General features: G+C 36.7%; 1 protein-coding gene across 1 annotated transcript in view; it reads left to right on the plus strand.

Moving 5' to 3' along the window:
* The window catches only part of LOC140135977 (neuroguidin-like), a 57,826-nt gene that overhangs the window by 2,149 nt on the left and 28,354 nt on the right, over positions 1 to 27,323 (plus strand). Inside the window, exons 2-5 of the mRNA XM_072157678.1 lie at positions 2,447 to 2,503; positions 3,390 to 3,502; positions 10,749 to 10,983; positions 12,203 to 12,311. Of these exons, the coding sequence (XP_072013779.1) occupies positions 2,447 to 2,503; positions 3,390 to 3,502; positions 10,749 to 10,983; positions 12,203 to 12,311 (514 nt within the window). The remainder of the gene's footprint in view (positions 1 to 2,446; positions 2,504 to 3,389; positions 3,503 to 10,748; positions 10,984 to 12,202; positions 12,312 to 27,323) is intronic.

Consider the following 27,323-nt stretch of genomic DNA (forward strand, 5'->3'; position numbering starts at 1 on the left):
GGCCGTCCTCGAAGTACTTCAACTGCATATCGGAGTTTGGCGAATAGCAGGACACATCACACGTGAAGTGTGATGTGTCCAGACAGGATATACTGTTGACTGTACTTCAAAAATACACTCATCTACATGTACTCTAGGTTCCAGAGTAAAAAAATAAGTACAGCTTGTCTGTACGCAGTGTGATAATACTCATATGACGGAGGCACTATTAAATAAGGAAAAAGAAGAATATACCCAAAAAAGGCCAAAACAGGACACAAAGAGTACAGATATAGATTTGTTTGCAGCGACTACGAAAGAACGAGCAGAGTCACATCAAAAAAATGAAAGAAAGTCTAGACTGGGAACTATTGGAACAGAAAGCTACAAGAGTCACCATCTCCCACCAAGTTCTAATAGGTCACCTCGCCATTCCACTGGAAAACATCCTGCACCTGGTCCAACGTGCCTCAAGATGCAGCAAATTTATTCAAATCTCAACATCTAAAGAACTGTCTAAAGTATTCATTCATACCTCGCACCACATTAGATTGGAACTCACTACCCGAAACAATAACAACAATTCCAGATTTAAAGCCATATTATAACATTTGCTGAGGAAGACGCCCTCACTGAATTTTTAAAATTCATTTTTTACACGATTAAATTGTACTTTATTAAACCAATATAGCCTGCAAAAATCAAGACTCTAGGTGTTGTAGTTTTGTCAAAATCAGAGATTTTGAATAAAAGGCTGATTCAGCCCTTTATTATTACGATGGAATTGTTAGTCTAACGCATACACGATGTTCATAACACACAGTATGTTCGGCGAGCGCGACGGTGATGTACACAACAAAGGGTCGTACCACAACATGACCGAAGGAGTGGTACGTATTGGCGACATGTGCGCTGGTAGTAAATTCCAATTTTCTTTGCTTTGCCGTAGTTGTTCGCTCAAAATAAAAGGGATATATCTGACAGTAAAAGCTAACATTTTATGGCAAAGAAATGCTAATCTATTTTGTTTGAAAATGTTATAATATTGCTTTAAGAAGAAATTCAAAGAAGCAGTATTACAAAACTACAAAGCAACCAACAACTAAGATCAGCAGTATAGCACCACCTGCTTGTTTGACCAGGGGCGTTTGGTAGTACAGAACCAGATATAAAATCTGCTACAATGTAATTTGGTTTGTCGCTTAATCCTATGCTTAATCGTGGTTGCTAGATAACTCTAGCTTTGAATTTGCACTAAATCATGTCACAGCAGTCACATCAATCTAGCTGAATCCTGAAATACAGCAAGATAATAGTAAATATGTAAACCTGTATTTTAACTAAAGCTGAATCTAGCCTACTCCACTCTGCACGAAGGCTAGAACATTGATGTACAGTATTGAAAAATGCAGCCCTGGTCCATCATCGACCTCTCAGAATTTGATCAACAAATCTACCTTACTATCCACAATGACACAGACTGCAAGATAGAAAGGGGAACCAATTTCAGGGCTTTATTCAGGATGTTGTCTGGACCTACAGCTTTATTGACTTTGATGTTTTTCAGGAGTTTCAGGATGCCCGCTTGGTTGACAACAACATCAGGCATGGTTATATGGACTTGGCAGTTAAACTGGATAATCTCCAACTTCTCTATTGAAAACACTGTTAGTGTTAAACTGCTTGGCTTTACCCAGGTCATCAGAGATTGTTTGGCCATCCACTTTCAGCGTCTGAACACCAACATTGTCCTTTTTTTTGGCTTTAATGTATTTCCACATGATTTTCTGGTCGTCGGAGGCAGCAGTGTCAGCAACATGGTTTCTCTCAGCTCTTCTTAACGTTCTCTCCACCTTGCGTTTCACCTTCAGATACTTGTCCCAATGCTGATCGCTGCCAGACTTCTTTGCAACGATGTCGTTGATGAAAGCAATGAAATCTTTATCTGTGCCATTTCGAATGCAAATTTTCATTTACAGCGCATTCTTTCTAGATTTTATACAACAGCACCACAAACATGAGTTTACTTCATGCCTTCTAGATTCAGGGTTGCCAAAAGATTTCAGCCCGAGTTGTGGGTCAAATAATAGAAAAGTCGCCCAATTTTTCTCTTTACCATTGGTTTCTATGGGGCAGGAAACTATCGGAAGTCGATGGAGCCAATGTTGAAAAGACGCCCAAATTTTTTCTTAACCATTGGTTTCTATGGGACAGGAAATTGTCAGAAGTCGCGGGAAAAATCTTCAAAAGTCACCCAATTCGGCTACCAAATTCGCGGGTTTGGCTAGATTTCGTACAACAGCACCACAAACATGTGTTTACTTCATTTTGAATCACCCTGTACATGTATTGCTAGCCGATAATTGTATTGATGTCTTCTCTACATGATATACTTGCTCTTCTTTTATACCACTCATAAATTCATAATCTTGGTCAAGTTCTTAATTGTTTTACATTTTTATTTCAGGTGAGAAAACAAGATGTTTCCAAACTGGTTGGAATCCTTCACAGCATTTCAAGTCAGGTATGGCATCTTTGGTACATGTAGTATGAGACAAAATAACCAAGTAATCAAAATATTGTGAAACCTATGGGTTATTATATTATCGTCTGAAGAAAAAATATTAAGCTAGAAAACATTCCCAATCACAAATAATGCCACTGGTGCTCAAACAGTATGATTATTTTATAAAGATAAAATATATTTATATAAACACAGGGAAAATCTGTTCCAACTGAGCAGCGGGGAACCAAAGGATGGATCCAAAAGGATACAACAGTGTCAGACTAGCAAAGGATCAAATTAAAAACATGGAAAATATGACACAACATCCAATGGGAGAGTAACACAAAATATATAAACAAAGTTAAAAACCTGACGTTTCGAAAAGACAACTTTTCTTTTTCAAGGAATTAAATAAGAGACCTGCTCTCAATATAGTGGAGACCAGCTCTGATCATAAAAGCCTCCACTGTTATTCAGATTTCTTTTATTTTCTGCTGCTTGATCAATGTTTCAGTCAATGCAGCTTTTTATCTGTCTTTTTATGATCAGAGCTGAGTTTTGTGTTACTCCCCATTGGACGATGTGTCATATTTTCCCTGTTTTTAAAATACATTTAGTCTTTAAAAAAATTTAGAGTACTATAAATACAAGTCTTGTCTAACCCCATGAGAACTACCTGCCGATTGGCCAAAAAGAAGTTTTCATTATTGAATTAGCCCAATCAGCAACATTGTTAGAATAATTTCACACACAAAAAAATTGGGGTGAATCATTTGCAAAGCTCCATTCTGATTGGTGATTAAAGTGAAAATATCATACCTAATTGACCAATCGGAGGCAACGTTAGATCAGCAGGTATTGCTCAGGGGGTTAAGTGTATGTTTCTTGCATGTTTTCCTCACAGACTTCCCAGGTAACCAACCAGATACAATCCATCCTAAAGCAAATACAAGATGGTGACATCTCCACTAATAAAGGCATCAGCTTCTTGGAGGTCAAATATCAAATGATGCTCAGGTTAGTTGAAAGGTCAAGGACCAAATCGTGGGCAGGAGTGTGAGATCATCATAAGTGCAGTAGTAAGTCCCTAAATATATTGTGTGCAGCCTTATCCCCTCATCGTAAATGGGTGATGTTCATTACTTTCCTAATCTGATGGCCTCTAAGCTAACCCAAGATATCACCTTTACAAATAGGGTTCTTTCATGTTTTATTGAAATATTGGGATATTCCTCGGTTCCAAAGCACAATGTTTAGATATTTCACAATACCCTCAAAACAACTGATGCGCAGTCATTTAAACCTCTAAAAAGCAAGTAATGTTGCAAATGGCAGCTATTACATTCTACCGCACTTAATGATTTTCTTGCACTATGCCCACAAAATGAATATCTTGATACAGGCCCATGCCTATTTACCAGTGTTAAGCCTACCCCAGCCAATCTGCAGCTTACTACAGCAACAATGCATAAGCTCCCCCCATATTGAATGAGGGATTCCCCAACCAAGCTAGGGAAAGCTGTGCACTGGTATTTAGGTATGGGCCCTAAAGTTTGTAATGCCATCTGTAATTTTACCTTTGCCGGCAGCTGTAGCTTGAAACATTTTCATCTACATGCCTACATGTACTATCAGCAACCCCAAAAAAGTCCCATTTTTTACATGTTTTAAAACATATGCCCCAAATAGTCTTAAATTGGAATAAAAATTCACCTAGGATGAAAAACACCAAAGCAGTCCACTAATGGGGTTTAAGTCCACATTAGATGTAAGCAGATTTTTTTTTAAAGGTCCACATTTTGGAAGTCCCACACCTGCCCCCCCTCTAAATAAAACCCTGTACAGGCATGGTTTTAAGATCACCTTTGCCAATAATACAGCATGCCCTGTACAGTATTTTAGTCAATATTTGTTTATACTAACACATTTTTCTTGGGTTCATTTGTGTGTGGTCGTCAGTGCTTGGTGTTATAGCCAGGGGTAGTACTGATGATTACAAATTACCAGATGACCAGAGTCACCAGACCTGGTCCCACTTACACGCATGACGCATGTACATGTATGCTTGTGTATTTTGTGGTTTGTCCTTCCAGACCAGTTCATTTTGTATTCTGAGCTGATACATGTAGACTTATTTTGTAAATGATGAAACTGAAATACATACACAGTTTCTTTGAACAAGTTTATATACATGTAGAATGCTACAACTGATATTGCTGTTTTGTGTGTGGGGGGAGGGGGGGGGGAGGGATTGCAATGTGATAAAATGATGATGTTTACTTACAATTTAGTGAGTTTCACCAATATACCAGTGGTTTCATCAGACTGGCAACCCATCGCATCCCATCACCGATCAAGTGACCTCTACGAATCATTCCATCAATTGGGGGGACTCAAACGATTGTGAAGCTGACAAGACTACCAGGGCTCAAAGAAGCCATTTGGATCCGCAGAAAGAGTCATGACACTCTAAACAAGGATGAGGGGGCCTACATACTTTAATGACAACATCTTTTTGACCAACTCATCAGGCCCTCTACAGTACTTCATGCAGTTCATGTTGCTATAAGTTTTAAAAGGAAAACCTCTATGGTAGTTCCTGTTGCCTATAAAAGGAAACCATCAAATTGGATGGGTTGCCAGTCTTGGAATTGGGCTATTCCAGTTGAAATCCACACTACCCTTGTGGAAGATTTTGGAAATATCTTCCATAGAGGGAGTATGTTTTTCAAATGTAATTGGTCAGGGTTAATCATTTTGAAATCCATACTCCCCCTGTGTTATATGGCTTTACCCCTATCTTACACAACTGGAGTGAGTATTTCAAATGGGATTTACCCAATTGTCTATTATGATAAGGATAATGAACTGAGTGCAATGCATTCGTCAAGATAATCGCACGCGCCGTGGAGTTATTGCATTTAGCTTGAGAGCCGATAGGCTCGAAAGCTAAATGCAATAACTCCATAACAAGTGCAATTATCTTGACGAATGCATTTGCACGAGTACATTATCCGTCATACACTTTGAGTGTAGGCCTATTAAAACAATAGGCAATATTAATTGCTGCATTCATTATATTAGTTTTAATATTAGGAAAATATCTTACATTTTAAAAACACCGTCAGGACATTGACCAGCTACGTAGCATTTAACTGGTAAAGAAAATCAATCCCTGTAATCAATGGTATCGATTAGCGCCATACGCCATACTTAGGTAACTTATTCACGCATGGTTTAATTGACTTGACTTTATGTTGTGATCATTTAATATCGTGGTTTCGAACACAGAGAGCACTGAACCAGTTGGAAACGATCGATTTAGATGTCAGACTAGTACTACGGTGAATATCAACTGGACTTTATAGCTCTATAATTTGAACTACTTATATTAAAACACACGACATTGGGATTTAACAATTTGTTCAGTATTATCATAGGCCTTCAAACACATGTGTTTGAAGGCCTATGGTATTATAAAGCATGATCATGATATTATGCGCTAGTGTGTGTTTCGGCCCGGCTATGTTATTTTAGATATAGGCCTACATGTATTTCATTTGTAAAATGCTGAATATTTTGCAATGGTGTCATCTTGTATAATTATGATCCACCTGTTTTTGGCCCTTTTTAATTAATAGAAGCTCGATTATTCTCATTTGATGTTTGATTTATTTGAGGTCATTAATCATAATTTATGACAATGATATTTGCAAGGGTGCAACTCTACTAGTCTTATTACAAGACTGCCCTATCCCAACCCTAAACCCTAATCCTAAACTCCGTAAACGAGGACTGGACTCAAGTCTAGCGAGTTGCACCTTATTCGGTAATTGTACACTATTATAGAACACCGTTTGTAACTATACCATTTTAACACCGCAGAATGTATATTCGTACTTTTTTGTTGGTATATATATCGACCAGACAATTATATAGTTATGTGATCTCTGTGTCTAAAGCGCCACCTAACTCTACTTTATGGTTATGTGAAAGTAGTATTTCTAGTATTTGAGCGTGCACGTATTATCTAGAATCTATTGTTTAGCGTGCAGGTTTTAGATAATGCATTGTTTAGCGTGCAGGTTTATATAATTTGGGCTGTGAAGGGTAGTTCGCGAAAATAATGCACGGGAGAAGAATACATAACGATGAATAGAAACGGGCACTAGAAGTGTATATTTAAATAAAAACTTATACTCCCTCTGTGGAAGACTTTAGCTAAATCTTCCATAGGGGTAGTGTGGATTTCAAGTGGAACAAACAGATTATGAAGATAGTTAAAAATATAGGAGTTAAGCCAAGGGAAATATGCCACTTATTTATCAAAATAGCCCCTGTGAAATGTATTGCCGATGGCAAAATTACACAAGGGCTTTATAGAATATGTTCAAAATAGCCTTTGTAATAAAAAGATATTTAACAAATATTTTTGAGTTCTGTACCTAAATAAAAATACAAAACAATAGAAAAATTGTTGATCACAAAAATAGCCATAACCATTCAACATTACATGCCACATTAAACACGCTATACATGTTTAATTATGGTAAGCGCAAGATTACGATAACTTAAAATATCAAACTTTGTGAAATACTTAGCTGAATGATTATATACAACTTTATTTTATAAGCTGAATAATCCACTTTGAAGACCCAGTTTATTCTTGGATTTGAGGACTCCAGGTTTTAATGGCAATATGGAATAATCCTCTTTGAAGACCCGATGTATTCTTGGATTTGATAAAGGTTTTAATGGCAATGTATTCCTTGGGCCTGAATATTATGACCTCCATGATAAATTAACTCAAAGTTTAGTTATGTTCAACTTGAGCCATAATCAGGGATGTGTAAGGTTTCTGGATTTCTGGAAATTGGCCATATAAAAAAAATCCGGAAATGTAAATTTTGTTTAGTTTTATTTTACATTTCTGGAATTGGATGATGATATTTGTCATAAAAAGAGCAAAAACATTTTAGGGAGGGGGCGATACCCTCTAGCCTATTCCCTGGACAAGCTCCCATAAATGTTTGATCCCAGGCTCAGCCGTCTGGCCAAGGCAAGGGCCAATTCGATTTTCAGGAAATTTAGCAATTACCCACTTGCTTCCCTGCATAATTCACATGCTTCTTTCTTTTATGAATGGACATGAGATTGTAATATTGTTATACTTCAAAATTAATAAATATATAAATTTGATTTTACAGTGTATCTCACAATTATATGTAATGATTTTTTTTTAAATCACACAAGGCAGCCTTTTGAGATATGACCGTGTACCCGTGTCAGTATGTGATGCAGACAACAATACAGAAAAATTTAACACTGCACTATACCTATCATGGGAGCTCATTAAAATCCATTTCCCTGGGCTTCAATGTTGAACTCATGTAATAATTGATGCTCCTCGATCTAGAGTGGCACATTGCTCTAATCATTTGTGAAGTCAAATATTTACTGCTCCAAGCAGTTACTGTTATTTTTTTGAATATTTTTGAATCAGTAAATATAGGTGACTCGTATCAACAAATGAGATGATGTAGATATTTAATTATTATGAGCAGGGGCAACCATTTGCAGACAATAATTTGGAAATTGCATGCAAAATGAGCTCATAATGCTGATGCATGATTTGTAATGTATCCATCAGCAGGGGCAGATACGGCCCCTATACCCCTAGCAACCCCCTGTAAAAAAATAAGGAAAAGCAAAGCTGTGACAAATCAGAGGAGTGGTACCCCCTTAGAAATTAGAATGGCTAAATAGAGTTGTATTTGCCCATAACATTTTTTCATGAGTAACATTTTTTTCATGAGTGGGCCCACATCCTTTCAAAACCTGGATGTGCCCCTGTCAATCTTATGGGAGCTCATTAATCATTTCCTTAGGCTTCAACATGTTGAACTAATGTAACTGAAACTTTAAAACTGTTCCACACAATTTAGAAATCCATGATCAGTACCAAAATGGAATGCTATATTAAAAGAGTTTTCCAGTATCAATTTTTTAAGATAAAAAGATAAAAATAAATCATGACAAAGACCTTGTAGCCAGTTCTGATCGGGGTAAAGCCTAACTATCTGTACAGCCTACTCTGGGCATCATGGGAGAACTGTCTGACATTGAATGGTCCACCCAGGTTAAATATAAGAAATAATGATAAAAGAAAAACAGTTTTAAAGCAACCAAAAAAACCCATTTTTTGCTTGTCCACAAAACCTCTCCAGAAGTCAAGGTCAGTCGGTTGTATCAGCTTTGTCTTTTATGACTGTATCACTTTGTGTTTTTAAAATTAGCGTAGTTCGCTTTTTTCTCTTCCCATGATCCGAAGAAATTTTTATTGTTTACAAACTGGTAACCTGTAAAAACCGCTGTGATTCATGATTTCTCCGGAAATACATCGACTTGGAGCGTCAAATTTCAGGATAGTAATGAGAAAAATAGTATCTATTATGTGATACCAAAACCTCATAAACAATGAAAAAAATCGGGGGGATGATGCTGTCGATCGGGTTACGGACCTTTAACACGTTTTGACACAAAACGCAATTTCTGGCATGGACTTAACACATTTTGACACAAAACATAGCATCTGTAACACAGAACTAATCATATTTTTCATTAGTCTTAAAAGATAAAAAATTTATTAAAAAACATATAACATGTGATTCTCTCTACTATAAAACACAATTTTGCCACAAAACACCTTGCAACTCAAACACCCTCCGCCTGACTATTTTTTACCAAAATTTGATGTTTAAAATAGTTCAAAATTCGAAACTGAGCAATTGCATTTCTCAGAATTGAATAAACATCATTTCACTGACAATAAGTGATGACCTGAAATATCCACTTGTTTTATCACATTATCATAATTTTCCCCTCCCCCATACTGCACCCTAAGTTTTTTTATACCTTTAACTTTAAATAATACCTTGAATTTATTAGCACATTTTGATAATCATACAAAATGATAATATCAAAAATGAACTCTACCACCATCCTCTAACATTAATTCTACCATCACAACCTCTCCCTCTCCACCCTTCCCACCCTGTTCCTGTCTTTTTGGAGGTATCTATCAAATATTTAAGAAATCTCATACAAACTAGGCCTACTAATATTTAAAAAAACTCAAAAACAACAACAACAACAACAACTTTTATGCAGGCCAAATTCAGGTACAACGTATACTCAGAGTCTCAGGACCAAACCGGGGACCAAACAAGAACGAAGATGCAAGGCAATGTTATCAATTATGCAGAACTTGGGCGATTAACTAATGGAAGCCCTATGCCGTGCTACTTGCCTACAAGCTGCCCACAAGGGCATTGTTTGTGGACTTAACACAGTTTGGAACCAAACTGGATTGGACTTAACACGTTTTGGAAAAAAATCGATACTTTGTGGGTCAATATTTCGGGACTTGACTAATTTTAGGGAAAAACACACATTGCTGGATAGCCCTAGTTACTCAATAACCATTTTCATCAAAATCTCAATTTTGAAGGTGGGTGGACTTAACACGGTTTGGAAATAAGCTCTTCATATACATGTATATATCATTATCTGCATCACATACTGTTGTATCTCAAAAGGCTGCCTTGTGTGATTTTTTTATTATTGTCATCTATAATTGAAGACAGAATCAAAAAGACTAGTAAGCGTATGACAATGACATCCTGTCAACCAGATCAAAAATGCCGTATTGTGCAGGTCAGCATCCAATCACGCCACGCCTTTACCCTGACATCAGACGCAGCCTAGTCTTTACAAGAAATACAAGAATGATAATAAAAATCACACAAGGCAGCCTTTTGAGATATGATAGTATGTGATGCAGATGATGATATGTAATGTAGAATATGTTGACATAAATGTAATCCTATGCTGTTACTAGAGTATTTGGAATATTACAGAATGATTTATCACATAAAAATATATTGTGACTAAGAACATGTTTTTCTTTGAATACAAAAAAATCATTGCACATTACAAATTCTGAGATCACTGTGGCGCGGGCCTATAATTTTAACCATGTCCCAAATATAAAGCAGTTAATATTTGTTTTATATACCGAATGAATGTATGTGGATATTGCGCATGCGTAGACGCACATCGGTCAATAGTTTGTTTCCATGCCCTGGACTTAGTTCATTTTGAGGGCATAGCTAATTCAATGACTGCACTTTTAACCAATCAGATGACAGGAATCTATATATGAATTATGAGGTATATAAATACAAATATTTTTATCTTCCAGTTATTTGACCAATCTGACATACCTCATGCTGCAAAAGGTCAAAGGTCAACCACTGAATGGAGACCCAGCCATAGAGCGCATCGTGGAGGCAAGAACCGTCATCGAGAAGATGAGACCGATAGACCACAAGCTTCGATACCAAGTGGACAAACTTGTCAAAGTGGCTACTACAGGGATTACATCAGAGAATGATCCACTACATTTCAAACCCAATCCTGATAATCTGATCAGTAAGGTATGTAAATCTAAGACCCCGTTTAGACTAGGGAAAAGTCGTACTTCAACAACGACTTTTTGGAAGTTGGAAGTTGAGTTCAGTCAAATTCAGGTCTAAATAGGTACAGTCGTTGTTCAAGTACGACTGAAGTCTAGTTCAAAAATCGTTGTGCAACAATGCTCCCGAGGTTCATTAAGTCAAATTCAATTCAACCTTGTCGTGGTTTAAGTGCGACTTTTCCTGGTCTAAACAGTCAGTCGAATTGAATTCGACTTTTTCATGTTGCTGACCTGGCGAGGTGAATTTCCGGTTCGGGCTTATAGTGTAATCACCCAGTAAAAACCACAAACACAAATTAATTTATGCTAATCCTCTGTCTTAATAGATGTCGAGTTTGAATTTGACTTTTCTCTAGTCTAAACGCGGTCTAAGACCTTTTTGAAGTCAAATTTGAACTTGACTTTGTTGGTGTGTAAACAGGGTCGTTGCTCCTTGTGTTTTGAACTTGACTTGAGAAGTTGACTTTTAATGATAACTTAAAGCAAGTTTTATCAAATTCAAACTTGACTTCAAACTAGACTTCTGCAGTGTAAACAAACATGCAATTAGCAGTCAAATTCATTAATGGTTATTTGAAGTGTGAGCAAGCGATGGCATTAAAGTCGAAGTTGACTACAGTGTAAACTCCCCATCAACATGCTAATCTTTGGTCACAATCTGAATTTGACTTGGACTTGCACAAAATGACTTGTTACCAATGCAAGTCATAAGGTAGTCCAGTGACCCCATAAACTTTCAAACATTCTATGACTGGTTGCGTAGTTCCGAAATAAATCAGAGGCAAATTGGGAATAAGAATATGCGATAAAAAACACAAAATTACAACTTTGGACGTACTACAGACAAAATATTCTATTGCCTAATGATTTGCGACTTGACTTGGACAGGGACTTGCAAAAAATACTGTGTTACCATCACTGCTTTACTGTAACGTAAATCATTGGCAGCAGGGTACAGAGATGCCAGTTTTCAGGTTTTAACCTGAATTCAGGTTTTTTGTGAGTTCAAATTCCCGCGTTTTTATTTATTTTCAGCCTGTTTTGGGGCTTTTTGGCCTGTATTCACATGCTTTTTCAGATTTTCTGACCAGTTTCAGGTTTTTTGAGTGAAACTGACTGGCATCTCTGAGGGTAAGAGATAAACATGGTTGATACATGATTACAATGATTTCTTACAGTTGGACGAGGAGGATGAAGAGAGCAGTGAAGAGGAAGAAGAGAAAAAAGGAAAGAAAGATGACAAACCCAGGAAATATGTGCCTCCAAGGGTTGCTGCTATGCACTATGGTAAGATTGTACTTTTATTGTACTTTCGCTGTGTGTATGATTGATTACTTTTGAAGCAATCATGTAAGCGGGTTGTTTGAGATCTATGGCTAAAATGATGTATTGTTGGACGTAGCAGACCCTTAGCATTGTGATTCAGTTGAATTTCTGAGTGTATTTGACTTGCTCCCACAAAATGAGCATAAAGTCAACGGGGCACTATAGATGATACAGTCCATTAAGGGCTGGGGTATGAACGTTTGGACAGTATTTATTTTGGGACATTAGAGCACATCAGACATATCGAATTGCATTCTGAATCGAAGAATGTCATTCTGATATCAAATAATTTTGATTTTTGAAATTGCAATTTAATACACATTTTATGGCAAATCATTAAAATTGATATTTTGATATTTAACAGTACTTGAAGTAAACTTTATAAATCTGATGATTTATGCTTAAAGTGTATGTAGGTGGGATGAAAAGCCGACGATCAATTGAAAATTTTGACCTTTAGTATTGAAGATATGGATTTTTTAAAAAAAAAAAAAAAAAAAAATAGGTCTTTTTGGGAAAAAAATCCATATCTTCAATATGAAAGGTAAAATTTTCAATTGACTTTTCCTCCCTGCTACATACACTTTAAGAATATATCATTAGATTTATATAATTACTCGAGGACTGTTATATATCAAAAATTTGAAAAACATCTAATTTTTATAATTTGTCATAAAATTTGTATTATATTGTGATTTAAAAAAATGAAAATTATTTGATATCAGAAAGACATGCTTCAGTATTCAGAATGCAATTCGATAGGTCTGAGGTGCTCTCATGTCCCAAAAAAATACTGTCTAAAACGCATAATAAACACTCATTTTTGGATCCTTAAACATGACAAAATTCAATAGAATTTATTTGCAGATTTTTAACCATTTCACTAGTTTTAAAATTTGTTATCTTACATAGACCTGTACATAAAAAGAACATATTACTGTAAAGATTCGCCTAATGGCACTACAGGCTCACTTGACACAAGTGGGATATTAGGCACAACTAAATAGTGCTCCTGTAAAATTCCCACCAGCAAACAAGGGTACGGAACATTAATTCTTGTTTGAATTTCAGAGGAGGGAGCTCTCTAATTGAACATGAAATTAACCAAAGGCAAAGGACCCAAGTGCGCCATTAGGCGAATCTTTACGGTATATTTGTATGTTTTTATTTTCGCAGCGGTGCATGAGGCCAAAAAAAAAAATTGTTTGTTTGTCCATAGAGGCTAGAGGCTTATGAAACAGTTGGGTCGGTAGGTCGGATTTTTTTTTTTTTTTTTTTTTTTACAGATATTGCACTTGAAACTGACAATTTGAAGACTGGTAAATAAGTCAAAACACACAGCACTTCACTGGTTTAACTCTTGAGATGGTTCTGCATGTTATACTGTTCATTTTCTTTACATTTTCTTTCTTTAAATTTGTACTAACCACTGTTTTATACGATATCCCATCGATGCCAAAAAAAAATCAATAAAAAAAATAAAAAATAAAAAAAAAAAAAAAAAAAAAAAAAAAAAACAAAAAAAAAAAAAAAAAGACACAGTCAGGACCAGGGTACACGGTCGGTCGGACGTGGACAAACAAACAATTTTTTTGGGGGGGCCTTGAGAACAAAAAGTGTGAAAATTAATGTACCACAAAATTTCCACTTTTACTGTAGTTCAAAATTGGCTGAGTGCAAATGTAAAAACTTCTACGCATGAAAATGACCACTGTTACAGTGACCCTAATAGAAATAAGTACTCTAGATAATAAATTGTGTCATTGCTATTGAAACTCAATTGGTTATTCCAGTTGAAATCCATACACCCCCTATGGAAGACACACAGGGAGTGTGAATTTCAATTGGGGTTACCTGAATGGGTGGACCCCTTTTGAAATCTACACCCCCTGTGTTTGAGATTAAGGTCATGTCTTCCATAGGGTGTATGGATTTCAACTGGAATAACCCAATGTCCAGATGGTTTTTCTGTGATTATAACAAACATTTTGACCCAATTTCACCCTAAAAGTGCAATGAAAGGGGAGCACTTAACAGCTGTAAGTTTGAAAACTTTGAAAGTGCTAATTAAGGTCCAATACATGTGACCTTAAAATATAGGCTTTGCATAATGTATTGCTTTTAGGTCTAATTATAAAGTGGTTTCTTAGTTGCATCTTTTTTTGTCATTCTTAGTCATTTGGTGCTGGCAGCACTAATGTCAAACATATGTTACTTGAGGCAATCTGTTTGTGGCTGTAAATTAACACTTGCATTTGTGAGACCACAGATATATATTAAAGCCATAGTGTACGATATCCATCAACTTTACATTTCGTTATTCTAGAGCTCAGAATGCTGAAATAATATCACAATCTGGCTGTCTATTTTCAGCCGTAAACATGGTAAAGTACACTGGCTATTTTGGCTGTTTAACACAGAGTTCTATGGGGGACGTAATGTCTGAATATGACATTATATCAAATTTGCTCGGCTGACCGGACATACACAACAAATTTTGCTGATTCCATTTAGGTCTTGTATGCGAGTGATATACAACTTGGATTACATATGTGATGCGATCAAGCAAAATGAGTCGGATGTCAGTAATATTGATTTTGAGATGTAGCCAACAATAGTATTCAACTTTATTTGTATCTTATTGTTCTGAGCAACACTAAAATGGCCATAACTCTGGAACCATAAGTCCAATTATGATGGGGTTTTCAGCAAAATATAGCTCTGAAAATGGCTCATATAATGAGATTGAAAAATGAATTTTGATTTTGATCGACACCAGACTCATTTTGCTTGATCACATCACATATATCCCAAAGGCTTCAGACTCACAAAGCAAACACTGAAACTTTGGGAAGGAAGGGAAGAGTTAATTTTGCTTTGCATCAGAATAATGTAAATCATGAAGAGCTAACATTGAGAGAATATCTATGAGGCATCTCATGTGTGTGTGTTCCAATTACACTTCCTTTGATTGTTAGATTTGCCAACTTGACAGGAAATGTTTAACAATGTTAGGAAAATTGGGCCTGTCTTATTCTGCGTATTTAATTACATGTGACACATGTACTGTACAAATGCAAGTCAAACATGTGCTATGTGTTCATTTCTTGAACATACAGGCACCCAGCCACCCACCCTACCCAATGCAGTGGGGCATTGGGCAATTCCAGTTGACACACCCCTTTTGAAGACATGTACATGTATGCCCTATAATCTCCCACACCACACAGTGGGGCATGAAGAGAAAATATATGCATTGTGCATAACATTGGGGAGGATGATTGCATTGACCCCCCTCCCCTCTTTGAAATGGGGGAATTATCTTCCCATTCACTGGATCTTTGCCTATGGTGCAATTGTTGTTACATTGTATTGTTGTTGTTATTATTTTTGCCAACTTTGCAGGTAAGTAAAAGATGTATATTGGCAAAAGAAATGGCTTTATTCCCCATTTCCAAAAAAAAGTTCAGTGGTTTTTTTTCTAGGCTTGCTTGCACTTCATCTCTGCTCTGTTCTAGTTTTACCAGCATGTGACTTCTGTTATAGCTATATATCTTGTTGTGTGCATAGTTTCAGCATTTGACACATTAAAATTGGAAGTATTGGAGCCACTCCCATTATTAATCCAATGAGTTAAACTTAGCTGTTATCTACATTGTTGCTACTATTGCTGCAATGAGATTTGGCCTGGATTTGTAAGTGCCAAGAGATCTTCAAGGACATGATCAATGATTTTAAGATGGCACTAAGCCAGATCAAGCTTGTTTATTATAAAATATCTTTCATATCTTGTGACCAGTGTGTTGGAACATTCAAATTAATAATTAGAATGTTCCAACACTTTCAGACATTACAGCTAGCTTGTGAACTTTTACAGCTGGTGAACTTTTTAAGCCTTGATGTTTTCACCAGACAAGACAAAACGATTGAATCTTGCGGAAGTCTCACTGATTGACAATGTTCGTAAAAGAAGTTGCAATCTGAGGGACCAATGGTTTTAACTAGTGCCTTTATTTTGACAAAATTCATAAGACAAATTAATTATTACAATTTAGCACCTGTTACCGATATGAATTTTGTTCCATCGCAGGATTAAACCACCTGTCTAAAATAATGCATAATACCATGAAAACATTGGGAATTAAAAAAAAACTTGTTGTAGTAACACGTAACAGTATCACCAGGCAGCATCTCTTTAATCTTAGAAGCCACATCACCATGATCACCCAGTCTTCAGGCTTTCTGTTGAGTAGCCATGTTTCCCATCACTCCCAAGAAATATTGATGCATCATAGACAGTAACAGAGGACTATGTGTCTATGATGGTATTGCTATGCTTCCTGTTTCTAACATTAGCCCAGGGGGCCACTCATGTATTAAAGTTGAAAGCATCCATGTGAATTGACTTTCAAAAAGCTAGGATGTTGAAAAATTTGTCAAAATAAGCCTTAACAATGATTTTACTCAAATAAAGACACCCTTAGCGAGGAATTGGTTTGGAATTTACCCCTAAACAAGGATAGACAATATAAAAACACCCAAAGTGAGGAATTGGGCTTGAAATTTGCCCCTAAACAAGAGTAGACATTACATGTGTCAGCAGAGTGTCATTCAGTGACAGTGATGATATCGGTAAGCTTAAAATTAGTGCTGTTGAAGTCAATTTTTTTTAAATCTGGTTAGTAAAATTGCTCAGAAACCACTCTTGTGCCAAAAAACTTGATAAATGTGTCACCACTAATGTCCGTTAATTGGGTAATTTAAAAAAACTCTCCTAAGCGAGGATCGTCCTTAAAAAACACCCCTTCGTTTAGTAAAATGAGTGTTTTGAGACCCTAATCGGGGATGCGTGCGGATCCTTGTTCTGCTTTTCAAAACCACCCCTAAATCCAGCCCTCGAATTAAGGATCTGAAGGGGCACAGCAACTTTTTTAGGGTAAGTTGATAATTGCCTTGGATTTTCACTGAAAAGGCAAGGCAGCACAGCAGTTTGTAATATATAAATTTCAAGAGGGCATCATGGCAACTGTTGAAAATTTGAGAAGGGCACCAAGGCAATTTCTCAAAAGTGAAGAAAACACACACAAACATAGATAGATAATTTTATAATGAAGGGGCAGGGCTGGGGCACAGACGGCAACTTCATTAGAGGGCACGGCAAGTGACTGCCTTGGGTAAAGGACATATTTTGAGGGCATTACTGCAGTGGTAATGGGCACCCACGGCAAAATGCCATGGGTGCTGTGGGTTAATTCGAGGGCTGCCTAAATCTGTGTTTTCTTTCACGCAGATGCTTTCAACTTTCATATATATGAGTGCCCCCGGAACATTAGCCTAGTTAGAATAGTTCATCATGAGTTCAGGAAAGAAATAATGTTGTAATGCCAATGAAACAACATTAGTCATTTGACAAGCAAAAGCAATTTTATTTTTTATTCTATATATTATTTGCGCACATTTAACAGGGTATGTTATGCTACATTAACACACATCCATTTAGCGACTGACACCATTACTCATGTTTCAAATAGATCAAGTGAATCATGTTGCACCACCTTGAGGGTAACATTATATGCATGGAGTTTGAAACTTACGCCTACACTAATAGTATTACTGACGACCCCAGAGGTACACTGCTGCCCACACTATGGACCACAATGGCCTCATCCCAATGGCATAGTTCAATCACCTCAATTAAACACTGGTAGAGAAAAATTGGACCTCAGGTTGCAGAGTATGAGTTTTTGAAAATTTTCAAAGGTAATTCAATGAATGTACAAATATATTGGGGTTAAAGAACTGTGCCCTGATAGATGAGCATTTGTGTGTACTGTTACATTTGATGCCGATGTGTGTACTCTACAGTACCGACACAGGTACTTAAGGAGTACCAAAGTAGCTGGGCAGCAGCAATAGGAATCTGGAGGGCCATGTTCCCCCCCCTTCCCTTTTGGCAAAATCTCCCTTTTTTCTTTTCAACCACTTTTTGGCAACTTGTGCCAAATACCCTCTTTTGAGATTTCTTGATGCCACTGACCAGCACACTTATTTCTATGGAAGAAAGAGTTCTTCCATGCTTATTTCCCACCTCGAACATACCAAAGCCTGCCACTGTGGTCCTCTTGTAGTCCACTGTAGTCCACTTTTTACAAACAAATGTGACTGGTTTGTTTTTCTGACACATGAAAAGCATTTCTTCCCAGCTTGCCTTTTAAATTATTTAGGAAAAATGGTTTCCTATTTCTGACTAGCTCTAGCCATTGATGGCCTTATTAATTATTGAATGATTGAGCAGTGGCTTAAAACAGGATTTGAAATGATTTGACCATTTCCGTTTAACATCACAAAACATGCCCAACATGGTCATTGGGTGACTTGTGTTTTGATTAGGTCCGCTGTTTGAAGTTTCATTCCATGAAACAAAGCACTACAGCTGTTATAAATATAATATACTGCGCCAAAAAAGTATCCTTACATTTGGCAGAAAAATCCTAATTTTAAAACTTAACCATATTTGGGTAAACTTATTTGTTTAATAGATGCACTATCTAATCCGGCACATTATGACACCCCATTGAATCCATTGTGACTTCAAGAAGCAAAGTTACAAGCATTTGATTAGATGAAGGTCCAGTTTTAAAAGTGACAAACTAGCCTATTCAAAACTCCACGGACTAGACATCTGGTTTGAGAGTGGTGAATGGCTAATTTATGCATGCCTTTAATTTAAAACAAAAGGAACAAAAGTAAATTGAAACAAAAGAACTGACAAATAAAATGAAAATTATGAAAAGTACAGAGAAGTAAAAACTGAAATTATAAAAACTGCTTTGAATAACGCTTCATTGAAAAAACTGTTTTGTCTCTTTGTTGCGCTTGTTGGAATCTTTTTGCGCCTTGTATAGGCCAGTTTGTCACTTTTAATTGCTTATAACTTCACTTCTTGAAGTCACATTGGATTCAATGTGGTGTCATAATGTGCTGGATTAGATAGTGCACATTAAAAAAACTAATTTACCCTAATATTGTTCAGTTTTGAAATTGTGATTATTTTCCAAGTGTAAGGATACTTTTTTGGCGCAGTATACATGACGCTATCCTTCCATATTTGCAAAAAAAATTATTTTTCGGAATTTTGTGAATGAGCTAGAGATGTGCTCAAGTTACAATTTTCTCAACATAGATTGTGTGAAAATAACAACTTGCACAATTTACCACCATAACTTACCATTTTCTGAAAATGATGTACCGTATTCATTCCAATAGCCGCCTATCCCCCTAAGCGCCCACCCAGTGACTTTCCAACAAGCAAACTGTGATATTAATTTATTAACTGCCCATGCAAATCTGAATCTGACCTAAAACATATGATGATGATGATGGATGAATATTTTGGGACTTTTGTACGTATAGGCCTAAACAATGTAAAAAATAAGCGCCTACACAAAATGACTTCATTGAACAAATATAGTATGTGGAAATACATTGTAGTAAATACAGCATACTGGTATATTTTTTTTTAAAAAGACAAATGAAACACACAGTTTGGTAAAGTTTAAGAACTTTGTAAAATGTAAGAAATAGATACACCATACCCGTACTTTTTATGATTTGAGCTTTATTATTATTTTATGAAAGATCAAAACTGAAATTAAGGGATGGGGTATGAACGTTTGGACAGTATTTAGTGTGGGACATTAGAGCACATCAGACATATCGAATTGCATTCTGAATATGAAGAATGTCCTTCTGATATCAAATAATTTTGATTTTTTGAAATTCGCAATATAATTCACATTTTATGGCAAATGATTAAAGATTGATATTTTTGATATTTAACAGTACTCAAAGTAAACTTTATAAATCTGATGATTTATACTTAAAGTGTATGTAGATGGGAAGAAGAAGCCGACGATCAATTGAAAATTTTGACCTTTCGTATTGAAGATACGGATTTTCCCCCCCAAACACCAAAATAAAATTAGGTCTTATGGGGAAAAAACTCCATATCTTCAATATGAAAGGTCAAAATTTTCAATTGACCGTCGGCTTTTCCTCCCAGCTACATACATTTTAAGAATATATCATTAGATTTATAGAATTTACTTCGAGGACTGTTATATATCAAAAATGTGAAAAATATCAAATTTTAATAATTTGTCATAAAATTTGTATTATAGCGTGAATTTCAAAAAATGAAAATTATTTGATATCAGAAAGACATTCTTCGTATTCAGAATGCAATTTGATATGTCTGATGTGCTCTCATGTCCCACAAAAAATACTGTCGAAACGCTCAAAACGCTCATTCTAGATCCCTTAACCCCCTCTGCTAAATTTTCAAGTGACAACTATTCAAGCACCCCTTTTTCAAAAGCTACTTACTGTTCAAGTAAATTCTGTCAAATGTCAAAATAAAATGAATTCTCTGAAAGAATTCTTGCTAAATGTTGGTAAAGCATTCACCAGCTTCTGAAAGTGTCATTTCCTCAGTGGCATGGTGAACAGGGGTAAGACGGAGGCTCAAGTTAGAGTTTAGATCGTTTCCATTTATCATGAGAAAGTTCTGGCAGTATAAATCAGAAAAATATGGCTATGGAACAATAATGTTAATATACAAAATGTAGAAGGTCCTATGTCACAACCTGGGGTACCTTTGTGTTACATAGTAAAAAAATGAAATGTTTCAAACATTTTACCTACACGACTCATTTGAAGTGGTTCATCATCCTGAGCATTTTGACACCTTTTTTTTATGGAAATTGGTTAAAAAATGAGAGAGTGCGGGCAAAAACAATCACGAAGTAGGTGGGATTTAACCCTACCTCTTTTTTCCACATAATTTACAATCATTCTGAGCAAGTAGTCATTTTAAATGACCTTCTGTATTTATTTACTTGGTTTAGATGTCTGGGAGTTCATTTAGACATTTTTTACTACATTCAAATTTATGATACGAATCCCTCCTCCTAATCCTCCTCCATCTAATCCTCAACCACCCTTGGCACATTTCATGCCAAACGTCATAAGAAAATAATTAAAAGTTATTTTAAAACAGGATAAAAACATGAGTAATATAGAATAAATTAGCCTCAATTTAAGACCTAATTGAATTTTCTAAGTGAAGGAATACTCAAGCGACACTGTTTTGAAGTCCAAGCTGCACATCAAAATGTAACAAAACCACCTTTTTGGGTACCCCAGTATATGACACAGGATCAGCAATATTTAAGCTAGTTGAGTATGCATTACGAAGATAACACTTTTAAGTGTTATCTTAACATTAGAACTGTTAAAACATTGGAACTGTTAAAACAGTTCCAATGTACAGGTCAAGAAAAACATCAAAACTTGAACAGTAATGACAATGACTTAATAAAAGAGAGCTAGCTATTATCAAAGACAGAGATAATAAAAATTCCTTTAAAAAAGGAATGGGGCGCCCAAATTATGTGAGCTTGGACGTGATATGGTGAATTCCATGGCATGGTGTTTAGATTTGGTCCCGGGGATTTGGTATCATAATGATTTTTTCTAGGGAAGAGTAGAAGATGATCAAATGCAAGAGAAATGTGTTTGATTGGGGAAGTGTATCACAGGACCGTTTTGGATGAAATAAATTGAATTGGAATGAAGCTGTCGTGTCAATTTGCGATTATGTGGGGTGGGGGAGTTAAATTTTAGGGCATATTGTAGTGATGATATTGCTTTGGATATTGAATATTGTTGAATTTCAGGGGGGTATATGATGGATAGTATAGAAGAGGATCTACCCCTATGTTGACCAAAAGAAAAGTTTTTATGAATGTATAACGTCTGTGATACATATACATCATAACGTCTGTGATACATAAACATTATCTGCTTGCTAATACACTGAAAATCTAATAGAGATGAAGGATAAAAGACAATTACAGAACATTCATTCTTCATAAAAGTACCTATATGGGTATACAATGTTTACAAGATAAGAACGTTAATGTTTTGTACATGAACGTAACATCTTTGATACATAGTTGTTAACACACTGAAAATCTGACTAGAGATTTACAATTTGATGATATCCAAAAGAATACTTACTAACTTAGCATTGAAGAATTAAAATAATTACAGAACTTTCATTTGTTAACATACACGTAGCAATGATTAACAATGTTGAAAATACAAACGTAACGTTTTGTTCATAAACATAACATCCTCGACACATCTAGGATCCGCTTAATTTGTTGATTAATGTCATAAACAGTCACAAAAGATTTATGGTCTGATCATTTTATCATTTTAAGGGGGACCCGATATTGCATTTGGAAGAACCAGGCTTTTCAATTACTATCAAAACTGCTGGGTACCAAACTTTTGATACAGCTTGTATAGTAATTTGTTCTAATTTCCATGCAAAAGGAGCCAGTTGTTTCATCCTTAAAACAAATAGGCTACACCATAATTTCCAATTACCCCATGCAGATAGATAAGACCTTGGTAAGATAAGCATGTTAATTGTTATGTCACTATCACTATCTTGATCTTGATAAGATGCCTGACTTTGAAACTTTGGGTACAAAAACTCATACTCTGCAAGTTAGGTCAAATTTTGCACTATGATTGTTTATTGGTTATTGGACTATGCCATTCAGATTAGGCTATTGTAGTCATAGTGTTGGTCACCGTCTATCGGGTGCTAAGAGGCGGTAAACTGGTTTCAAAGGTCAAAGTGGTTACAAAGGTCAAAGGTCTCGATTTATTTGGTGTTTTTACAAATCCATTAATTTGGTCTTTTAAACAAAGAATATACGCACACCATTTTATCCTGTGCATAACAGAAAACAATAATAAAATCAAATCCAAGCATATTGTGGATTTATTTCTGAGCAAGGGCATAATTTTAGCAAAATAGCACAACAATTGCGGAGTAAATCTAGTAAGACTGAAATTAGAAGCTACTCACAAACACATGCCAATATTGTGGGACGCCTCCGTAGAGGGCGCCCCAAAAAGATTTTATCGCGTCTGATTTCACTGTCAATTATGATCCATGATTGGTTTACACAGGTTAATAGCGCGTAAAAGGAAGGCCGATTTATCAGGTGCCGATCGGAGAAAAGGAATAGCAGCAAATGGCGAAAAATTGTGTACTTTTACAAGGCAAAAAGCAGTTTTTCTAGGCAATGTTGACATGGTGCCTTCGCAAAAGAAAGTTTCCTACTACAAAGACCTAACTTTTGAGATGGTTTGCATGTTTAAGGTGCAAAATTAACAATAATGCGCCCGGTTATACTGCCACGTTCAGCAAGTCATCATCACGACACTTGTAAACAAACCATGTTTGAATTTGATTGACAGATGCATCAGACGTGATAAAATCTTTTTATCTCTGTCTTTGATAATAAAGAAGTGGTGTAGCTCTCAGGGAAATGGAAAACCAACAGTGTCAATTGGCAAAGGCTTATAGTACACCTTCCTCTCAGAATCCTTGATCGGCATGATTATTAATTAATTAATTGATTAAATTGGCAAAGGCTTACAGTGCACTTTCCTCTTAGCATCCTCGATGGACATGATTATTTATTAATTGATTTATTTATTTTAAGTGATAATAAAGTGATGATATACAGTGGCGTCCACAGGTTTTCAAAAGTGGTGGGGGCACTGGTTTCGATTCCCGCAACTGTCCTAAAATTTTTGGCTTGCTTGCCGTAATAGCCAATTAGGTGCATTTCCCCCAACTGGGTGCATTTCTCCCGACTGACTGACCAAAGTGGGGGGCACAGGCCCCCGGCCCCGGCCCCAATTTACGCACACCATGGATGATACACTTGTATTTTACCTGTTACTGTGCTCAAATTCCAAATTTTGAGTTTTGTTTCGTTCTTAATAAGTGCCTCATGAAAGTGACTGACTTAAGCACCCGGCATGCTAATTAGATTGAATCCAGTACATTAATCTTCCACATTCAGCTAAAACTAAACTGGGAAACTCAAGAAAGGAACTGGCTATATGCGGGCGCGGACATCCGGGTGCTTAGCAACAAATTGAGCTAAATTTCTTAGCAACAAGTGAGTCAAAATAAAAACATTCCATGCACACACTCAACGTAGGCGATGCGCAGTAGGTGCAATGTGCAGTGGCCTTTATAATTGATTTGCACATATTGTTTTCACCGGGATTTGATTATTTTCACCGGCATGACGTAGCTCCGCCCTTGGCTATAGATGCATGTGCTCCCATAATTATGTTTCTAACATAGTTCTTTTGATTACTTTTTTTTAAATTAAATATACGGACTGTACTTAACATGATTTACAGCACTTTAGTACATTCACAATTACTTTTTAACACAAAGCATTAGATAATTAGTTGAAGCTTCACTGTTGACTCTGATAAACACTGCACCATCTTGACCTTCATACGTTTTACCATAATGATATACAAAACTTAAAAATTATTTCAACATTTTTTGATTAATACTTTAGATAGATGTGTGATGGAACATTTCAATTTTGAAACTTGAACAGTATGAGAAAGAACTTTTGCTTTCATCTGTAGTCTGAGCTCCATTAATTACATATTCTCTCTAATTAACGCTTTAGGGTGCGGAACAATTTCAAAAGTGGGGCATTTATTAGAAATGAATTTTATTATCGGAAAATTTCGTGATCATGACATGCCAGGTTTAAACTTACTTACCATGCTTACATGCTATGGTGTGGTTATTTCTACTTTTGGTCACTTTTTCTTTGAAAAAAGATGGGAGGGTGTTTATAAGAGAGAATACAGTAACACCTAATACTGAAATTACCATGATTACATTGTACACTCAGTCGCAAGACACTGGGCAACTACTTTTTGATCAATTAATTTCCAATTATAAAAATGTTTTGACCTCATTTGGTAAAAAAAATCAGTTGCTCGTTGGTACACTGGAACATTTTAAAATTGTACTGCACTGTTAAAATAACCTGCATAGGCAAGGCAGATGTGAAAGATAAAAACAAGTACACCTGCCTGTGCAAGTTTTGCAAGGATTTGCACACCAAACCTTGAGGTCTTTTTCATCCGTGTTTCCAATAAATAGGGAACAAGACAAAAGATTGATGAAGTCCTATATTAAATGAAACTAGTTTTGCTTCATAGCCTCCCTCCCTCCATCCATCCATCCTTCCATCCTCCCTCCTCCATCCCATCCTCCCATCCCTCCCTCCTTCCCTCCCTCCCTCCCTCCCTCCCTCCATCCATCCATCCATCCATCCATCCATCCCTCCCTCCCTCCCTCCCTCCCTCCCTCCCTCCCTCCCTCCATCCATCCATCCATCCCTCCCACACTACCTCCCTTCCTCCCTTCCTCCCTCCCTCTCTCCATCCCTCCCTCCCTCCCTCACATACTAGTTTTATTCGTAGTACTACATCAATCTTTTGGATTGTTCCCTTCCATAAACCAATCATTGCTCAATGCTCATTCCCTATGAGTACATAAATGTAACTAGTTTTATGATACTTGTTTCAAATTAATTTATTCAAATTGTTTCTTAATTTGCTAAGCCATCTCTACATTCTGCGATATAGATGTTTTGTTTGTATCATCAGTCGGAAGCTGAGATGAGCTTATATCCTTGTATTTCACTTGAATGCTATTACTGTCATCAGAAGAGCTCTTGTGGAACGTCTTTTGGTCCTGAGAATAATTCATAACAGATCCCACCCTCGATAGAGGTGTTCGTTTCTGTAATCTGTCCGAACTAACAGTCGCTATCGTGTACATGAAAGGGTTAATGGAGGAATTGATCGGTAAGACGAACGTGACCATCCAAGCGTACATCACGGGGGATATTTCAATAACGCCACTTTGTACGAGAATCCCGGTAATTATCACAGGCATCCAACAGCAAAAATCAGTCAGGACGATAAACGCCATCTTGAGAGCCATTCTCATCTCTTCGTCTCGTCGGCGGTTGCGCCCCACTCTCCTGGATGAGCGTTTCACAGTGAGGAATATCAATACATAACAGATAGCAATGACGACAAAGCACAGTAGGTTAAGACCAATAAATATAGCTATTGAGTAGTACATACCTGGCTCTGTGTCCAGTTTTTCTGTTACTTCTACCTGAATTCGTTTTGTGTAAAATCGACTCAGTAAGACGGACCTATTCTTTGATGTCGTCACAGTTTTACGTGCCAACGGTAATCCTATACATACTTCCGAAACATCGTAAATATCCGGATTGAGCTTTGATAGCAGTAAAGGCAGTGTGCCCAATGCGATAGCGATCCCCCAAAGCACAGAGGTTACAATTTTACAGGTTCGTAAATCCAATCGAAATCGACTGAACGGGTACTTGACTCCAACTACTCTATCGATACTGATGAGGGTGAGAAAGAAAACGGAGGCTTCGCTGGAGACTACAGAAAGCACACTTGCAAGCTGGCATGTTTGCCCGCCACGCCAAGCGTTGGCGTGCGACGGAAAATAAACACCAAAATGAACATCGGCGGAGGTGAGGAGAATCATATACACACCCATTAGAAGGTCAGAGAAAGACAAGTGAATGATAAGCTGAGACTGTACCTTATCACGTTCGCGACGTTGTCGAAGACGCGTGTAAAGGACAAACGTGTTTCCGCACAAGGCGCACATGCCTAGAATCCACATAAATATCCTGAGGATTTGTTTAGGTAAAAGCCGCTCGCAAGTCAGAAAGACCGGTTTCTGGTTCTGCGCAGTGCAGTTTGCCGTTTCCACGAAGCAACAGGTTGCATGATCATCCACTAAAACTTGAGTGGAATTTGTAAGCCCTGAGAATGACGATGTCCGTGCCCACTGCAAGGCATTGCCTATCATGTTAAGCGTTTCAAGTGAATTGCAGTTATTACAAAAGTTCTCTTCAAGTGTTTGAAGACTATTGTTTGCAAGATTCAAGTAATGTAACATGTGAAGATCTTGAAAAGTATCTTTAGACAGGCTCGTTAATTGATTTT

Source organism: Amphiura filiformis, chromosome 16, assembly GCF_039555335.1.
Source record: "Amphiura filiformis chromosome 16, Afil_fr2py, whole genome shotgun sequence".
In the NCBI taxonomy this organism is placed as follows: domain Eukaryota; kingdom Metazoa; phylum Echinodermata; class Ophiuroidea; order Amphilepidida; family Amphiuridae; genus Amphiura; species Amphiura filiformis.